Source organism: Tupaia chinensis, unplaced genomic scaffold, assembly GCF_000334495.1.
Source record: "Tupaia chinensis unplaced genomic scaffold, TupChi_1.0 Scaffold000146_1, whole genome shotgun sequence".
Taxonomy (NCBI): Eukaryota; Metazoa; Chordata; class Mammalia; order Scandentia; family Tupaiidae; genus Tupaia; species Tupaia belangeri.
The window spans coordinates 15,947,372-15,964,692 of NW_006159616.1; the positions used below are offsets into that span (position 1 = coordinate 15,947,372).

Below are 17,321 nucleotides of genomic sequence, written 5' to 3' on the forward strand. Positions count from 1 at the left end.
TGAGGGATAGATAAGCCTCCATCCACCGCTCCCTTCAGGGCCCCAAAAACTTTATTGCCAGTGGTGGTTCTGGCAAGGCCTGCATCCAAATAGCAGGTGAAGGCACCAGGTTGACCATCGATGCTTTCTACATTGTACTCATCTCTGGTTACTTCCACTTGACCTTCATAGATCTTGTCCACGCCAAACCTATTGAGAAGCCTGCGGCCCAGCAGCAGGCCAGTACAACATGCTGCAGCATCATTTCTCAGGCCAACCTTTACACCGTATTTTGGTAGTTCATGTGCATGAGCTGTGCAGACTATCATATACGGGCATAAGCGATCTGACAAATGATACCTCTGTTAGTTACACGAACTATCCTCATTTGGGTGTGTTGTACTTATTTTTACCCTGGATCACCAAGCATTTCTGAGCATAGTAATCAGTTTTACCCTCTCGTCGTCTTCTAAATTTTACTTGGTATCTCTTAAAGTAGGCCTATTCTTGATGACTTTAACAAATCCCATCCTGCAGTCGCAGCGGACCTCCTATCTTTTTATTAAAATTTACATTTAATCATATATATCCTTACAGTGTACAACATTACTTTTCCAGCATGAATACCATGCGTATCAGTCAAGACAAGGATATTACTATACATATTATCATCAGCAAAATAGCTTCTCATTTTGTCAATTATACGTACTTTTACTTTTTTTCCCTTTCTCCTCTCACCCTTTCATACTAGACTTTTATTTTTATCATTTATTGATTCACAAAAGATCTTAATTAAACTAAAAATACGGACGAAGCTAGAATCTAGTGACAAGTGCACTGTAGTTTTCTTCTGAAACATTTTTTTCTCTCTCCATTCCCTTCTTTACTAAAGAGAGGTGTAAACTAACTTATTTGCAAAATAAATAAATAAATAAGTTTGGTCTCAGTTTGGTCTGTTATTTGCACAAAGCCCCACAAGAAATCAATTTCTGATGCCAGGCAGCAGATAATATTCTAGAAACATTCTCAGATAAACAAAACCTGAAAGAATTTACCAACACCAGACCAGCTCTTCAAGAAGTTCTGAAGGGAGTGCTAGACCAGGAAAACTGAAGATAGATAGAAATAAGAGAACAAAAACCAACCAAGATAATGGCCAATTTAATGGTAGGGGAGTGCTAGTCCAGGAAAACTGAAGATAGAAATAAGAGAACAAAAATCAACCAAGATAATGGCCAATTTAATGGTAGGGACAAGCCCACGAATATCAATAATAATGCTGAATGTTAACTTCCAGGATTTAAACGGAAAGATCAGACCACAGTAACACTGCAACTTCAACAAAAGAGAGGTCAATCACATAAGACCGAACTGGTGAAATATCCAGGAAAACTGAAGATAGAAATAAGAGAACAAAAATCAACCAAGATAATGGCCAATTTAATGGTAGGGACAAGCCCACGAATATCAATAATAATGCTGAATGTTAACTTCCAGGATTTAAACGGAAAGATCAGACCACAGTAACACTGCAACTTCAACAAAAGAGAGGTCAATCACATAAGACCGAACTGGTGAAATAGAATTCTATGACTTTTGACAAAAACATTACTGATTTTTTTCTATGCTTTGTCTCACTTTATTATCTTCTCACGAGTCTCCCTTCTAATTCCTGTCTTTTCCATTTACGCAATAATAGAGGCTCACCTGATATTTTTCAGTTCAAAAGCCAGTTTCAAATTTCTAACTGCAAAACTCTGGAAGAATCTTACTTTGTCTGCTGATTTAAAAAATCTGAATTGGGGGACCAGCAGGTGGCGTGGTAGTTAAGGTGCTGGACACTCCCTCATGGCCGACCATGGTTCAAGTCTCAGACCTGGTGGCTTGCTTTCTCACTTTCCCTCTTTCTCTCTCTGTGTCTCTCATCAAACTAAAAATAAATGAATGAGTAAATAAAATTAAATAAATATTTTTTTAAAATTCTGAATTGGGCTAGCCCTGTAGCCTAGTGGTTAAGAGTGTTGGATCTGGGAATAGCAGATAGTATAATAGTTATGTTGCTTGACTCCCACATGACTAACCATGGTTCAAGTTCTGGCTTAAAACTCCCATCACAAGGGTGTGTACATGCCCAAAATCCTGAGAGGAGAAGGGACTGCAGCATGGCCATCCCTCATAGGAGTGATTTCTCACTTTCTGTCTCTTTGTCTCTCCAGCAAGCACATGCCCTCTATAGCAAAAATTGCTCTTAAAAAAAAAAAAAAAAGAGGATCCTAAATGGCTAACCATAGCTTGAATCCCAGCCCTGGCGGCTTGAAAATCACATTGAACACACTGAGTGTGTGTGCATGCTTGCCCCAAATCTTGAAGGGTAAGAAATGGAGAAGGGACTGTAGTGTGAGCATATTCCTTTGAGGGGTCTCCTTTTTCCCTTTTCCCACTCTCTATTTCTGGTGAATGCATGGGCCATCTGGCAATTGAAAAAAATCTGAATCTTCTCTATCATTCCTTTATCCCCATCACCCTCATTTCACACCTGAGTTACTATAATTTACTCAGCTCAGTATCACAGTTTTTTCTTTCTTTTTCTCTTTTTATTGGCATGGCACTCAGAATAGTGGCACAGGATATCCAACCATATAAATACACCGCTAGAGTGCTACGTGTTTTTAATGTCTACTTAAATTATAGATCTCTGCTTCTTAGCATAGCATTCACGCGTGCCTAGACAAAACAGTGAGCCAGATGTGGCTGATAATTCTGCTACCTTAGTGACACAGAAGGACAGACTGACCATGGTTTTACTTCAGCAGAGCCATAAGGGAACAAAGTCCTTACTTTTTTCCTTTGGCCAAAGCACCTAAGAATGAGGCTGGTTTCACAGCAGCAGCCTAGTCAGTTAACAAACCAATAGGACCTTTCTTCCCAAAGTCGGGTGCCACTGCCTGACCTACAGTGACTGCAGGGTCCTTTGGCAGAAAAAAATCCCTGTGCCCCACAGCAGTCAAGGAGATTTTTTTATTTTTGAGAGGTTTTTGCCATAGGGTGCGTGCGCTTGCCAGACAGACAGAGAGAGAGAGACAGAGAGACAGAAAGCAAGAAATCACCCCCCAGGGGGGATGGCCACGCCGCAATCCCTTCTCCTCCATTCTCCTCTCGGGATCTTAGGCACGCACGCACGCACACACACACCTGGCGTGAGTTTTAAGCCACCAGGTCAGGAATAGGAATTGTGGTCAACTATGTGGGAGTCCAAAGACATAGCCATTACACTAACTGCTGATCCCAAGAAGCAAGTTTTGGCTGAACCCAAGGACTCCACCCAGCTGTATTTCCCAGACTCTAATGCAGTGGTTCTCAAACATTTAAACTGTAGGATCCCTTTGGCTCTTATGTGGGCTGCATTTTTCAATATGTGCCACGTTAGAAAGTAAAATTAGAATTTTTTTTTTTGCTTGCTATAGGGCATATGTGCTTGCCAAAGAAAGAGAGAGAGAGAGGGAACGAGATCCCAGGGCGAGTGTCCACATTGCAATCCCTACTCCTTCATCCTCCTCTTAGAATTTTGGCACATATGCACATGTGCCTGGCGTGATTTTTTTTTTCTTTTTTTGAGAGGTGTTTGCTATAGGGAGCGCTCGCCAGACAGACAGAGACAGAGAGACAGAAAGCGAGAAATCACCCCCTGGGGGGATGGTCACGCCGCAATCCCTTCTCCTCCATTCTCCTCTCGAGATCTTGGGCACGCACGCACATGAGCCCAGCATGAGTTTAAGCCACCGGGTCCGGAACTCGAACCGCGGTTGACTACGTGGGAGTCCAGGGACATAGCCATTACGCTAACTGCTGGTCCTGCATGATTTTCAAGCTGCCAGGTTTAGTACTTGAACTGCTCAGCTGGCCATGTAGGGTCTAGCACCTTGAACTCCATGCCACCTGCTAGTCCATAAAATTAGAAATTTTTAAAATACATGACACGCGCACACATGTCATCCCTGAATGAGGGCCTCACCACACTCTGATGTGCTCCTGCAAGAGCGAGAAGGACAAAGCTAATAACATCTAACGGTATCCGCTCTGACCTTACGACCCCACTGAAAGGACTCAGAATCACTGCTCTAATGCCGAGTCCCCAGGCCACAACTTTTAGAAAGCGTATTTGTACCAAGCATCAACATGTCATGTTTTTTCAAACCGTCCATTCAGTCCTTCGCTTGTTCATTTGCTGTTCTGACAAACATTTAATAAAGACCTCCAATGAGGCAGGCACTGGGAGAAATCACATTACAGAAAAAAACACAAGACAACAGAATGTCGTCTGGTGTTAGAACCACACGAACAAATTTTCAGATAACATCAGAAAACAAAGTAGTACTAAATCTGAAAAAAAGTGAGGACATCTTTAAAGTATCAAGTGACCTTATTCAAAATGATATGGCAGATAATACAGTGCCCAAGATCGCTCAAGGGAAAAATGAGAAAACACCCGAGAAGCAGGCAGAAAGCACCACGGGGCTTCTGAATCTGCAGGGCAAGCACAGGGCAGTGCGGTTCTGTTTATGTCTGACAGATTCTTGCTGACCGAGTGCTGGCAGAAAGACTTTCTGGCATAGAGATTTGCTGTAACAAGCTGTTTACCGAATTCCAGAGGGCCTTATTTTCCTCTGAGGTCAACCAAACAGGGAAAACACTAAGTTTCACAGAATGTAGACCAAAGACACAGAGAGGCAGAGAACAGAATAATTGTGCTCATTTCTGAAATGACACCAGCTGCATGCCACCCAAACTAAATAAGAAAATATGGATGCCCTTCATGGTCTGTGAAGGGGAAGAACCACTTGGAACAAAACCTTAAGTCAAAAGGCCACCCTGCGCCGAATGCTACCCCTGAACACAGGTGGTTCCTGCACATTACCTGCACAGATGGCGGCTATGAGGCCCTTCCGCTTTTCCTGCTCCTTCAGGATCTCTTTCACGGCAGCGGACTAGTGGACGGATACCAAAAATACACTGAGTTATCATTCGGACACAGAGCAATGCCTTGCTATGAAACTTCAGTAGAACTGGATTTTGGCTTACGTCACAACCTATCTTCCAACAATACTTCTGAGTCTGTAGTATGAAAGTGATCAAATGCATAAAGCATCTGTATTCTTAAACCTATCGAGGCATTTATTGTAAGAGAAAGTCACCCCTCCATGTATAAAGATGGTAAGAAAAAAGCAATTTCCCTTGGGTATGTGTGATCCTGGCTGTTATGTATTCTAGGGACAGAAACAGGAGGAAACAATATGGTATTCGGGGATGGCAAAGTGAGAAATACACTGCAGCAGGAAATGACCCTGTCACCCTGCCCCTGCCTGCTCGTGCCCTCCCACCCAGGCTGATTAAATACATAAGGCTTCAGTGAAGCAGGAGTAGCCTCCTCTGGTGCCATTTTTTTTTTCTTTTTTTGGAGAGGTTTTTGCTATAGGGCGCGTGCACTCGCCAGAAAGACACAGAGAGACAGAAAGCGAGAAATCACCCCCCAGGGGGGTTGGCCATGCCACAATCCCTTCTCCTCCATTCTCCTCTCAGGATCTTGGGCACACAGGGCACACAAGCCCGGCGTGAGATTAAGCTGCTGGGTCCGGGACTTGAATCGCGGTTGACTACGAGCCTGGCGTGAGATTAAGCTGCTGGGTCCGGGATTTGAATCGCGGTTGACTACATGAGAGTCCAGCAACACAGCCAGTGCGCCAACTGCTGGTCCCCTCTGGTGCCATTTTTCATCCACACTGGCGGCTCTAGCCCCTGCAGCCTCCCCTCATCCCCGACTATCAAATAGACAGCCAGTCTTTGACCTATTTGTGCTTAACCCTTCACAAAATACAAAATGGATCACTCTGCTGTTGGGGGAAGGAAAACTACGCAGTCTTATTTTGGGCTGTATTCAAGAATCCATTCAAAAAATCATTGTTCCACCAATTTAGTTTTTGTCTACAGGAAACATTATTAGAAATGCTTTTTCAATTAAGGCTAGAACACTATTGTGTTAATTTTAGCTGTTTCTATTTTATTAATGGCTTGTTCCCCAAAATGTCTAGATACTAACAAAATCAACAGAACACAGGCAGCAGCTGAAATTCTCTTTTGAGTCCCCTTGCCCCCACAGCTTTATACAGAGTATAAATGAGTAGTTTTACCTCAGATAAATTCTGTGCACCCAGATTACCTCCTGGTAGAACCACCACGTCATATGGTCCCTGTAACAGTTTAAGAAATAAAAAAAGAAAGTGAAAACATTTCCTTTCAAATGTGCATTAAAGTGACAGTTCGAGAACATTTCATATTTTAAATGTATAACACAATCAAAATAAAGGAAATAATCTAAATATCTGTCAACAGACGAGTCAAACTCAGCTATAAACATATGATGGAATGTTGTTGTAATGAGCTAAAAATGCAGAAAGCCTGGACACAGTAACCTGTCGCGGTGCAGCAGGTGTAGTATAATCTCATTCTTTTTTTTTTGGAGAGGTTTTTGCTATAGGGTGCGTGTGCTCGCCAGAAAGACAGGGAGAGACAGAGAGACAGAAAGCAAGAAATCACCCCCCAGGGGGGATGGCCACGCCACAATCCCTTCTCCTCCATTCTCCTCTAAGGATCTTGGGCATGCATGCACATGTGCCCGGCATGAGTTTAAGCCACCGGGTCCAGGACTCGAACCACGGTCAACTACATGGGAGTTCAGCGACATAGCCATTACGCTAACTGCTGGTCCCTATAATCTCATTCTTATAAAAAGACAAAAAATCACATAGTATGCAGTAGTCCCCCCTGATGTGTGGTTTCACTTCTTGTCATTTAAGTTACCTGAGGTACAGGACAGTAAGATATTTGGGGGGATGGGTGAGAATCAGACGCCATTCACATAACTTTCATTTATTTTTAAAAGAATGATTTATTTGATTTAATTTTATTTATAAATTTTTTTAAATTTGACCAGGGAGAGACAGCGAGAAAGGGAAAATGAGAAAGCAAGCTGCCTTCTCTGGGACTCAAACTGGGGTTGGCCATGTGGGACTCCAGAGCCCTAACCACTACACAACCTGCCAGTCCCTACCTAACTTTTATTATAGTATATAATTATAATTGTTCAATTTTATATTGTTGTTAATCTCTTACTGTGCCTCATTTATAAACTAAACTTTATCAGAGGTATGTGTGAACAGGCAAAAACGCAACATACAGTATTGGGTTCGTAGTAACCGGGGTCGGAGGCACCCATGGGGTCTTGGAATGTAGCCCCCGTGGATAATGGGGAACTGCCATCTGTATATGTAAATGTACATATATATGAATGAATGTTACGTATATGGCCCATCCCATATACATATATGAACTCACAGCCAAGGAGCTTCTCCAGAGCTAACAGGAGCAAAGTGGGGTGGAGTGGAAGGAAAAGGGAGCGTGAGAACAGGACACTTAACATTTGACTTGGTAACACCTGCAGAGTGTGAGTTATTCTCCACAAGAACATACACAGCAATTTAAACAACTCAAAGAAAAATTTTAAGCAGAAGGCATAGAAAAAGTTTTATCTAACATTCATGAAAAATGAAACTGGGGGTGGGTGATGACATAATATTTTAATATTCTAAACACAAAAACATCCTAAAACTCAATTTGCTGAAATCACAAAATAGCAATTATTTTAACAATTCTCTCTTTTTTGTTTTTAAGAGAGATTTTTGCTATAGGGTGTATGGATTCACTAGAGAAACAGAGAAAAACACAGAGATAGAAAGTGAAAAATCACCCCCCGGGGGGGTGGCCACACCGAATCTCTTTTCCATTCTCCTCTCAGGATCTTGGGCACTCACGCACATGTACCTGGCCAGAGTTTTTTAAGCCACCAGGTCCAGGACTCGACCACGGTCAACTACATGGGAATCCAGTGAGGTAACAATTAAGCCATCTCCTAGTCCAATAATTCTTTTTTTCTTTTTTTAATGCTTTAACAATTTTTTAAGGTTTTTAAATGAGTTAAAAAATGTAGTTGTTGGGACCAGTAGATGGTGTAATGGTTACATCACTGAACTCCCATATAGTTGACCATGGTTTGAGTCCTGGACCCAGCAGCTTGAAACTCATGCTGGGCACATGTGCATGCATGCCCCAAAATCCCAAGTGTAGACGAGAAGAGAAGGGACTGTGGCGTGGCCATCCCCCCACACCATGGGCTGATTTCTCACTTTCTGTTTCTCCAGTGAGCACAGGCCCCCTATAGCAAAAACCTCTAAAAAAAAAAAAAAAAAGTTAAGCAAATTATAAAAAGAAAGTTTAGCACACATTTATTGTAATGTATACTTTTTAAGATTTTTTAGACCATAAACACTCTACTGTTGTTGTAAAACCAAACAAAACAGAAAAAACAAAAAGAAAATATAAGAAATAAAGAATTTCTTTCACTCCTTTTAGAATCTAAACTGAACAATACATACATAGAAACGGTGACCACTATTATAAGAACAGCCTAGCATGTCCTCAAATCCTACCCAGGACCTTCAGCACAGTTCAGGTGTTGGTTCCATTTCCTTTCCTGCCCTGTCTCTGCTCCAAGAAGGTACGGCCACTCTTATTACCCTGGCCTGCCAGGTCTGACCCTACGATAGGGTGTGCAAAAGAGCCCATGGGTGGGCATGTTTCTGAGGAAAGGAATTCCAGTTCCCAATAGAATTCTAAAAATGTCCACTGCCCTTAAAGATGAGAATCATAATTCTAAGGATATTGAAAAGGTGGCACATTCAAGTACTGGGTCATCAGAAAAGTCATGCTGTATTTTTCTGTTTTCTATGCAAAAATGCATCATGACTTTTTTGATGACCCAACAGAATCTTACTCTTCTCTTAATGTGATCACCAACCAAGTGTGAGTTGTTACATGTTAAATGAATCATATAACTATATCTTTATCATTGTAAAGGGAAAAGTGAAAGGCAGCTTTTAAAAAAAGAACAATAATGGGAAAAGTGGCAGTTAATTCCCATACACCAGTGAAAAAGCTGTAACAGGAGCAAAGGATACCTGTGTAAGCCCAATACTGATGGAAGAACAATGCTCCTATCTAGCCATCCATGTAAGCACCCATCCACTCACCCACCAGCCAGCCAGCCGGCCACCCATGTTAGTGCTTAATAACATGCTTAACGTCAGTTCCAAGGTCTAGGAATACAGAATAGAAAGATGAACTGAATTCTACTTTAGTTTAGTGGGGAGGACACACAACCATATTATTTTCTTAAAATACTCTTAGAGTCAAAAAACTTCAAGATACAAAGAAGCCATATGAAAGAATAATTCCAAGTATGGAGAACAAACCTCTTTTTTTGCATCTTCGAGACTGGCATCAGGACAAATGACAACATCACGACTACACTGCACTGGGTCTTTTCCAGCCAGGCCAGCAACAGTGACCTTAATCTAAGAGAAAGATGTCATCATGATATTTAAGAACACTGAAACATAAATTTAAGAGTAACATTTTCACAGCTACCTTTTGCTGTAAAATAATTTGGCAGGACATACTGCAACAAAACCATACTAAACTTAAGCTAAAAGAAAAATAAAACATGTTATTAAATACATTTAATAACATGTAATGCAAGAGTCCCGATCTGTAGCTGATGTCCTGGCACTCTGTCTGGTTAGAATACCTCTTTGGCTACAAGTGTTCTGATGTGGGTGATAAATTATACCATCATCCTATTAATAACCCTTCGGGCAAGGTTACTGTTGCCATTTAAATGTCTAAGTATTTTTCTAAGCTAAAAATGCCAAGTTAAAACAATGACATACTACTTAATCTTGCAAAACCTTAAGATGACAATACCAACAGCTACTATTGGAAAAATAGGCATCTTCTTACACTGCTAGTGGAATTACAAATTGGTAGAGCAATCTAGCAATGGGTCCAGGTGCTGGGGCACAGCAGTAACACTAGGACCCTGCAGCACTGGACGCCATATGGTCACCACAGTTTAGACCTGGGCGAGTCTGAAAAACGCACAGGGTGTGTGCCAGTGCCTAGGATCCTAAGATCCTCACAAGCTGGAGAGTTGGTGTGACAAAACCCTTTCAAGGGTGCCTTCCTCTTCCATTCTCTCTCACACAGCATTCTATCATAAAAGAGAAAAAAAAAAACGAAAAGTGATGCCAGCTGGGGCTTTACTTTGGCTTCGCAATTCCATTTTTAGTTACAGACAGTCTTTTTTTTTTTTCCTTAATTTTAGATTTTTACCACAGAGCACATGTGTTTGTAGGAGAGACAGAGAAAGAGGGAGAGAAATCACCATCCCCACCCCTGGCCCCAGGAGGAATGGTCACACTGCAATCCTTTCTCCTCCAGTCTCCTCTCAGGATTTCAGCATGCATACACAGGTGCCCAGCTTGTTTTTCGAGTCACTGGGTCCAGGACTCCAGCCACAGACTCAGTCATGTGGGATCTAGTACCATGACCATCATGCAACCTGCTGGCACTCTATATTCCTTCTTTACTGTGTCTAAAAAAACTTCGACATACCTGCATCAGAAAATCTATAAGAAATATTATAGCATTGCAATATTTTAAGGATAAACAGACTGTGGCATATTCACACAGAACAATACAAAGCAGCAATTTTATTATTATTTTTAAATGATTCTTTTCTCTTCTCTCTAGTTTGCCAGAGGGTGCATATGCTCACTGGAGAGACAAAGTATAAAAGTCCCCCCACCCTTTGGTGGGGGACAGCCACACCACAATCCCCTCTCTTCCATTTCTCCTTTTGGGATTTGGGACACACACACACACGTGCCAAGTGTTTTCTTTTTTTCCAAGCCTTTGGGTGTGGGGCTCTAACCACAGTTAGCCATAGGAAACCCAGCCCTCCTAACTATGAAATGACTGCTTGGCTCCTAATCAGCAGTTTTACATGAGTATACTGTACCTACATAGACCTTCATTATTATTTTTTTTTTTGGAGAGGTTTTTGCTATAGGGCACGTGCGCTCGCCAGACAGACAGAGACATAGAGACAGAAAGCGAGAAATCACTCCCCAGGGGCGATGGTCACGCCGCAATCCCTTCTCCTCCATTCTCCTCTCAGGATCTTGGGCACGCACGCACACGCGCCCGGCGTGAGTTTTAAGCCACCGGGTCCGGGACACGAACCACGGTTGACTACATGGGAGTCCAGCGACATAGCCATTACACTAACTGCTGGTTCCCATGGACCTTCATTTTTGAAAAACAGAAGAGTATAAGGTTAACAGACTCTGGGGGCCGAATGCTTGGGTGTGAGTTCTAGCTCCCCTACTTACTAACTCTGTGACATAGACCCATTATTTAGGGTCTCTGTGCATCAGTTTCTTTAACCATAAAATGGGGAAGACAATGTCTAACTTGTAGGGGTTGTTCTAACTGCTTAACATGATGCCTGGCACATGTCAGTGCTACTTAAGTGTTTGCTATCATTTTATATCTACGTATCTAGATATCTAGAAACATACATCTTTTTTATTTTTTATTTATTTATTTATTTTTTGCTAAATGGTGTGTGCACTCACCAGAGACAAAGAGAAAGAGGGAAAGTGAGAAGGCATCCCCAATAGGATGCTACTTTCCCCCATTCTCTTCTTAGGATTTTGGGCACACACACACATGCACCCAGCATGTTTTTCAAGTCCATCGGTCAGGGACTTGAAGTGCACAGCCAGCCAGGCGGGACCGAACTGCCTTAACCTCCACACCATCTGCTTGCCGTTTATCTATCTATCTATCTATCTATATAAATATATATTTACACAGATATAGAATATATAAAAACGTGGAGAATGAGAACCATTCTAACAGTTCCAACCTTCCAGTTGTCTACTGCTGCTTTAGAGAAATGTCTGGGATGGATACACACCAATGTGAGGACAGCCCTTATCTCCAAGGAAGGAGGAAGGGGCATGATTGAAGAAATTTACAAAGAGTTTCTACTGTATTTTTTTAAGCACTTGTTCTATAAGAAATGGGCCTAAAGGAAATATGGCAAATGTTAACGAAGTATTAAATGTGAGTACTGGGTAAACAAGTGCATATTATGTAATGTGTGCTTTTGTATGTTTAAAACAGTTCTCACATTTTTTTTTTCAAGATAACTTTCAAAACTCCAACAATTTTACAACTAGAGGACTAGGAAACAGTGGGGCACTTACCCCAGCTCGCCTCATGACGTCTACAGGGATGACCGTCTCCATTTCCTCTGCTCCTTTAGCCAGGATGACCAAAGCTCTTTTTGAAGCCATTTTTATGTTATTTTTTTTAAGACTTAAAAAAACAAAAAAGAAAAAAAACCTCAAACAACTTTCACTGTAACTATGGAATATCCTAAGTTGTTAAGAAAGTACCTTTCTTCAGGAAAAGGTTCTGACAAACAAAACTGAATATACCAAAAAAAGCATTTCAGGTTAATGCTGGTTTACATAAGCGTTTCAATCCTTCTGTTTCTAAGATGAAAACGCAGTGAGGTTAACATGAGTTAGTTGATTTTCTTTTACCATGTTTTTGTAAAACCGATTTCTAATACTATATTTCAAATGAAGTTTTCTAAAACACAAGTATGTGGGTCTTGCATTTCATAATTTTCATATATATATATCCACGGGCAAAAACTTAACTACACAATCTTTAGCGATTAGCCTGTAAGCATTTTAGAGGTGATTTTTTTTTTAGTTCCAATAATTGTACTAACATTTTGGGTGGGTTGGGTTGGCTAAGAGTGTTAAGTATGTGAATGCCATTTTTTATGATTAAGATGGAAATTCCCCTCACAGAGGCCAACCCAACTAGCTTCTCTGCACGTAGTTCTCTCACTGTAAAAGACAGCCGCTGAATGAGGTTCTGAACTGTTCTGCCTACTTTCTGGGGTTTGCCATCCGTGCAAAACAGACTTTAACAAGACGAGTTAAACAGAGGGTTAACTAGTTAACAGTTGAGCCGGTGAGATACTACGCAGAAAACCCTGATAGCTTCAGCGTTAAATGCGGGAGGTCAAAAGTCCCAGGATCTGCTTAAGCGACAACGCGTGTTCGTCAAACTCGAGGACACCGGGCGAGTCCGCACAGCCCCGGAACCCCCGGGAGGGGTGAGCCCGTTTCCGTGGCACGAGAGCTGCTCCCTGCCCAGGGCCCGCACCGGGGCTGGGTCCAGCAGGACACCGTCCAGCGGGAGACCGAGCGCCCCCGGTGCGTCACTGCCGGCGCGCGCCACACTCCCAGGGGTCCTGACCTGCACCCCACGCCTCTTCCCGCAGACGAGGAGCTTCAGCCCGTTATCACCGAGACCACTCACCCCACACCAGACTACACGGGTACGCACGCCAGCACGCACGCGCAGCACCCGCGGAGCCCTCGGCTCCGCACTGCGCAGACTCGCGCTGCTCCCGCGCCACGCTGCGTCACATCCGGCCGAGTCCACCCGGACGGCGGCGGGGTGCGGCCTTTCCGCAGTGTATTTCCCCTGGGGCAGCCCAGCAGCATGGGGGTCCTGCGGCTTGACGCGCGGGCACCGACCCTCCTGTCCTCGCTGTTTAACCCGCTCCCTGCGCAGCCCGGAGGCGATGCTGGCATCTCGAGTGGCTGTGCCTTGTTTTAAAACTGTATTTTTAAAAATTATGTATTCAGTTTTATTTATTCATTTTATTCTTTCATTTTATTATTATTTTTTTAATATGACCAGAGTGAGACATGGGGGGGTAGGGTAGAGAGTGAGGAGGCAAACCACCAGGACTCGAACCATGGTTGGCCATGTGGGAGTGCCCAGCCCCTTAACCACCACACCACCTGCTGGTCCCTCTAAAACTGTATTTTTTTATTAGATTCATCCTTCACTTTCCTCCAATGCACTCCTGTCTCCTTTTACATTGTTCCTCTTTCTTGGAATAGTTTCCTGTTTTGACCTCAGATCTGTTAGGACTCTCCTGGTCCTTTCTCCCCAATGCTTGGCCCCTGAACCCAAGTGACTGCGGAGCATTTATTCACACACAGTAACTTAAGGGGTTGTTGGTTTCTCTCTCCTTCGTGTTTAAAGGTCCTGACGCTGTTGCTGCGTCCACAGGATTACAACAAGGCTGAACGTGTAGGCCTAATAAGTACTTGATTAGATTTATTTACATTATTTTATTAAAAAACTTATTTCAAATATCAGTATTTTCACTAGCTTCAAAAACCAAGATGATAAACATTATCCCTGTCCTCTCCAACCAGTTCCATCACCAGCCTCTATTTCCTACTGGTTACTGCAATTCATTCCTTGTGCATCCTTTGGGTGTTTCTTTATGCAAGCACAAATCGATACAAATTATTTACCCTCTATCTCATATATATATACACATTGTTCTGCACTTCCTCCACCCACCCACTCTTAGTAAGTGGATATCTTGGAGGATCTTTTCATATCAAAAAGAAATTCCTCGTATTTTCATTTATTCAAATAGACCATATGCCGCTGTGGGCACGCTCCATAATTTATTTGCTGGTGACTCACTGATAACACAGGTTATTTCTGATCATTTTCTGTACAGACAGCACTGCATTAAAAAGGCTTATACACACAGCCTAGAGAATAACTCGAGCGAAAGTTCCACAAGTGGGAAATACATCTGAGCAACTCCATGTAAGTGCAACTACTTAGCACACTCACCAGTAGTTATTAAAATAAAACAATATTTTCAATATGTCAGTGTTTTTTGTTTTTTAGACCAAAGGGCAAGTGGTCTAGCCAGGGGCAGAGTAGAGTAGGGGTGCTTTCTCATTCCCCATGGAAAGTGGTCAGGCCACAGTACTCCTCCATTTTTCTCTCCCTTTGAGCATGCCTGTGTTTCTCAAGCTGCCATTGGGACTCAAACAGCACAGTTGACCATATGTGATAAAACACATGAACTAGCATGCTACTAGCTCACCCAAATGGGTTAATGTTTTTAATGTTCAATTTGGATATCAAAATCACATGTCTTTTCTACAAATAACTTGTGTGTGTGTAGTTTACCAAGCACTTTCATATATTTCGTGTGATTCTCTAAAACAGTGTTTTTTATTTAAAAAATTGTGATTGTTATTTATGTAACACTGCACTTGTGTAAATGTTTTAAATGTCTTTAACATTTGATTTTTTAAAAAATTATTCATTTAACTTTATTTATTCATTCATTCATTTTTAATTTGACTGGAGAGATACACAGAAAGAGAGAGAAAGAGGTGAGAGAGCAAGCCACCAGGTCCAGGACTTGAACCGTGGTCAGCCATGTGGGAGCACCCAGCGCCTTAACCACCATGCCACCTGCTGTTCCCAACATTTGATATTTTTAGGAGAAATCATTTGAGTTCTAGAATGACTTCACCTTTGGCTATTGGCAAGGGGACAGGCAAAAGACACCCCCTCTCAATTTTGAAGAAGTGTGGAAATAGGAGTGACAGAGAGAGGGGAGGCAAGTGATTAGATGTGGGTTCCAAGAACCAAGGAGGGGGTCAGCAGGTGGTATGGAGGTTAATGTCCCTGGATCCCACATGGCCGACTGCACGGTTCGAGTCCTGGACCTGGTGACTTATGAATCATGCTGGGCACATGTGTGTGCATGCCCAAAATCCCAAGAGAAGAATAAAGAAGGATTGCAGTGTGACCATCCTCCGTGTGTGTGTGTGTGGGTCTCTCTCTCTCTCTTGCCCTGGCCAGTGTAGGCACTCTGTAGCAAAAACTAGAATAATAAAAATAAATGGTGGGGAAAAAGAATGAGGAGCCTAACCATGCTGTTACTCACTGCCAAGAAGCTATGCTCCACAGGCTAGGATCAAATGGGAGGCCTGGGTTCAGTTCACATAATGGGACTCTATCTAAAAAAGAGCTGGTGTGTGGCTGTATTCCCAGTCAGGAGACAAGCAAAATCGAGACATGGCCCAAACCCCTGTCTTCTAAAACAAACCATAAACCAAGGTATTTAGGTAGATGGAAGGAGAACCAAAGACAGGCCGTTTTGCTCCAGTTCCCAGAGTAAACTTTTTTCCAATTGCTAGAGGCTGCATGGATTCACCAGTTACCAAGCACTTTCATATATTTCGTGTGATTCTCTAAAACAGTGTTTTTTATTTAAAAAATTGTGATTGTTATTTATGTAACACTGCACTTGTGTAAATGTTTTAAATGTCTTTAACATTTGATTTTTTAAAAAATTATTCATTTAACTTTATTTATTCATTCATTCATTTTTAATTTGACTGGAGAGATACACAGAAAGAGAGAGAAAGAGAAGGTGAGAGAGCAAGCCACCAGGTCCAGGACTTGAACCGTGGTCAGCCATGTGGGAGCACCCAGCGCCTTAACCACCATGCCACCTGCTGTTCCCAACATTTGATATTTTTAGGAGAAATCATTTGAGTTCTAGAATGACTTCACCTTTGGCTATTGGCAAGGGGACAGGCAAAAGACACCCCCTCTCAATTTTGAAGAAGTGTGGAAATAGGAGTGACAGAGAGAGGGGAGGCAAGTGATTAGATGTGGGTTCCAAGAACCAAGGAGGGGGTCAGCAGGTGGTATGGAGGTTAATGTCCCTGGATCCCACATGGCCGACTGCACGGTTCGAGTCCTGGACCTGGTGACTTATGAATCATGCTGGGCACATGTGTGTGCATGCCCAAAATCCCAAGAGAAGAATAAAGAAGGATTGCAGTGTGACCATCCTCCGTGTGTGTGTGTGTGGGTCTCTCTCTCTCTCTTGCCCTGGCCAGTGTAGGCACTCTGTAGCAAAAACTAGAATAATAAAAATAAATGGTGGGGAAAAAGAATGAGGAGCCTAACCATGCTGTTACTCACTGCCAAGAAGCTATGCTCCACAGGCTAGGATCAAATGGGAGGCCTGGGTTCAGTTCACATAATGGGACTCTATCTAAAAAAGAGCTGGTGTGTGGCTGTATTCCCAGTCAGGAGACAAGCAAAATCGAGACATGGCCCAAACCCCTGTCTTCTAAAACAAACCATAAACCAAGGTATTTAGGTAGATGGAAGGAGAACCAAAGACAGGCCGTTTTGCTCCAGTTCCCAGAGTAAACTTTTTTCCAATTGCTAGAGGCTGCATGGATTCACCAGAGGGAGACAGAGAAAGGGAGAAAGGACCCCCAGTGGGCTGTGGTCATGCCACAGTCTTCTCTATCGTTTTTTTCATCCTGTTAGGATTTGGGGCACGCATGCACACATGCCTGAAATGTTTTTCATACATCTGGGGCTGGGATTCAAACCACGGCGCCACATGAAATATAAACTCTTAAAAGAAGACAGCTGTGCAG

At 42.6% G+C, this 17,321-nt stretch overlaps 1 protein-coding gene across 2 annotated transcripts in view; it reads right to left on the bottom strand.

The window, feature by feature from the left end:
* The window catches only part of PARK7 (Parkinsonism associated deglycase), a 23,723-nt gene extending 10,282 nt beyond the window's left edge, over window positions 1-13,441 (bottom strand). The window contains exons 1-5 of one of the 2 annotated variants that reach the window (XM_006145381.3): window positions 13,339-13,441; window positions 12,204-12,315; window positions 9,342-9,443; window positions 6,165-6,224; window positions 4,895-4,964 (exon numbers count right to left, since the gene is read on the bottom strand). In XM_006145381.3, the coding sequence (XP_006145443.1) occupies window positions 4,895-4,964; window positions 6,165-6,224; window positions 9,342-9,443; window positions 12,204-12,293 (322 nt within the window). In that variant the 5' untranslated portion in view covers window positions 12,294-12,315; window positions 13,339-13,441. Of the gene's footprint in view, window positions 1-4,894; window positions 4,965-6,164; window positions 6,225-9,341; window positions 9,444-12,203; window positions 12,316-13,275 lie in introns of both variants that reach the window. The other variant, XM_006145380.3, reaches the window with a different exon arrangement.
* Window positions 13,442-17,321: the final 3,880 nt, after the last annotated feature.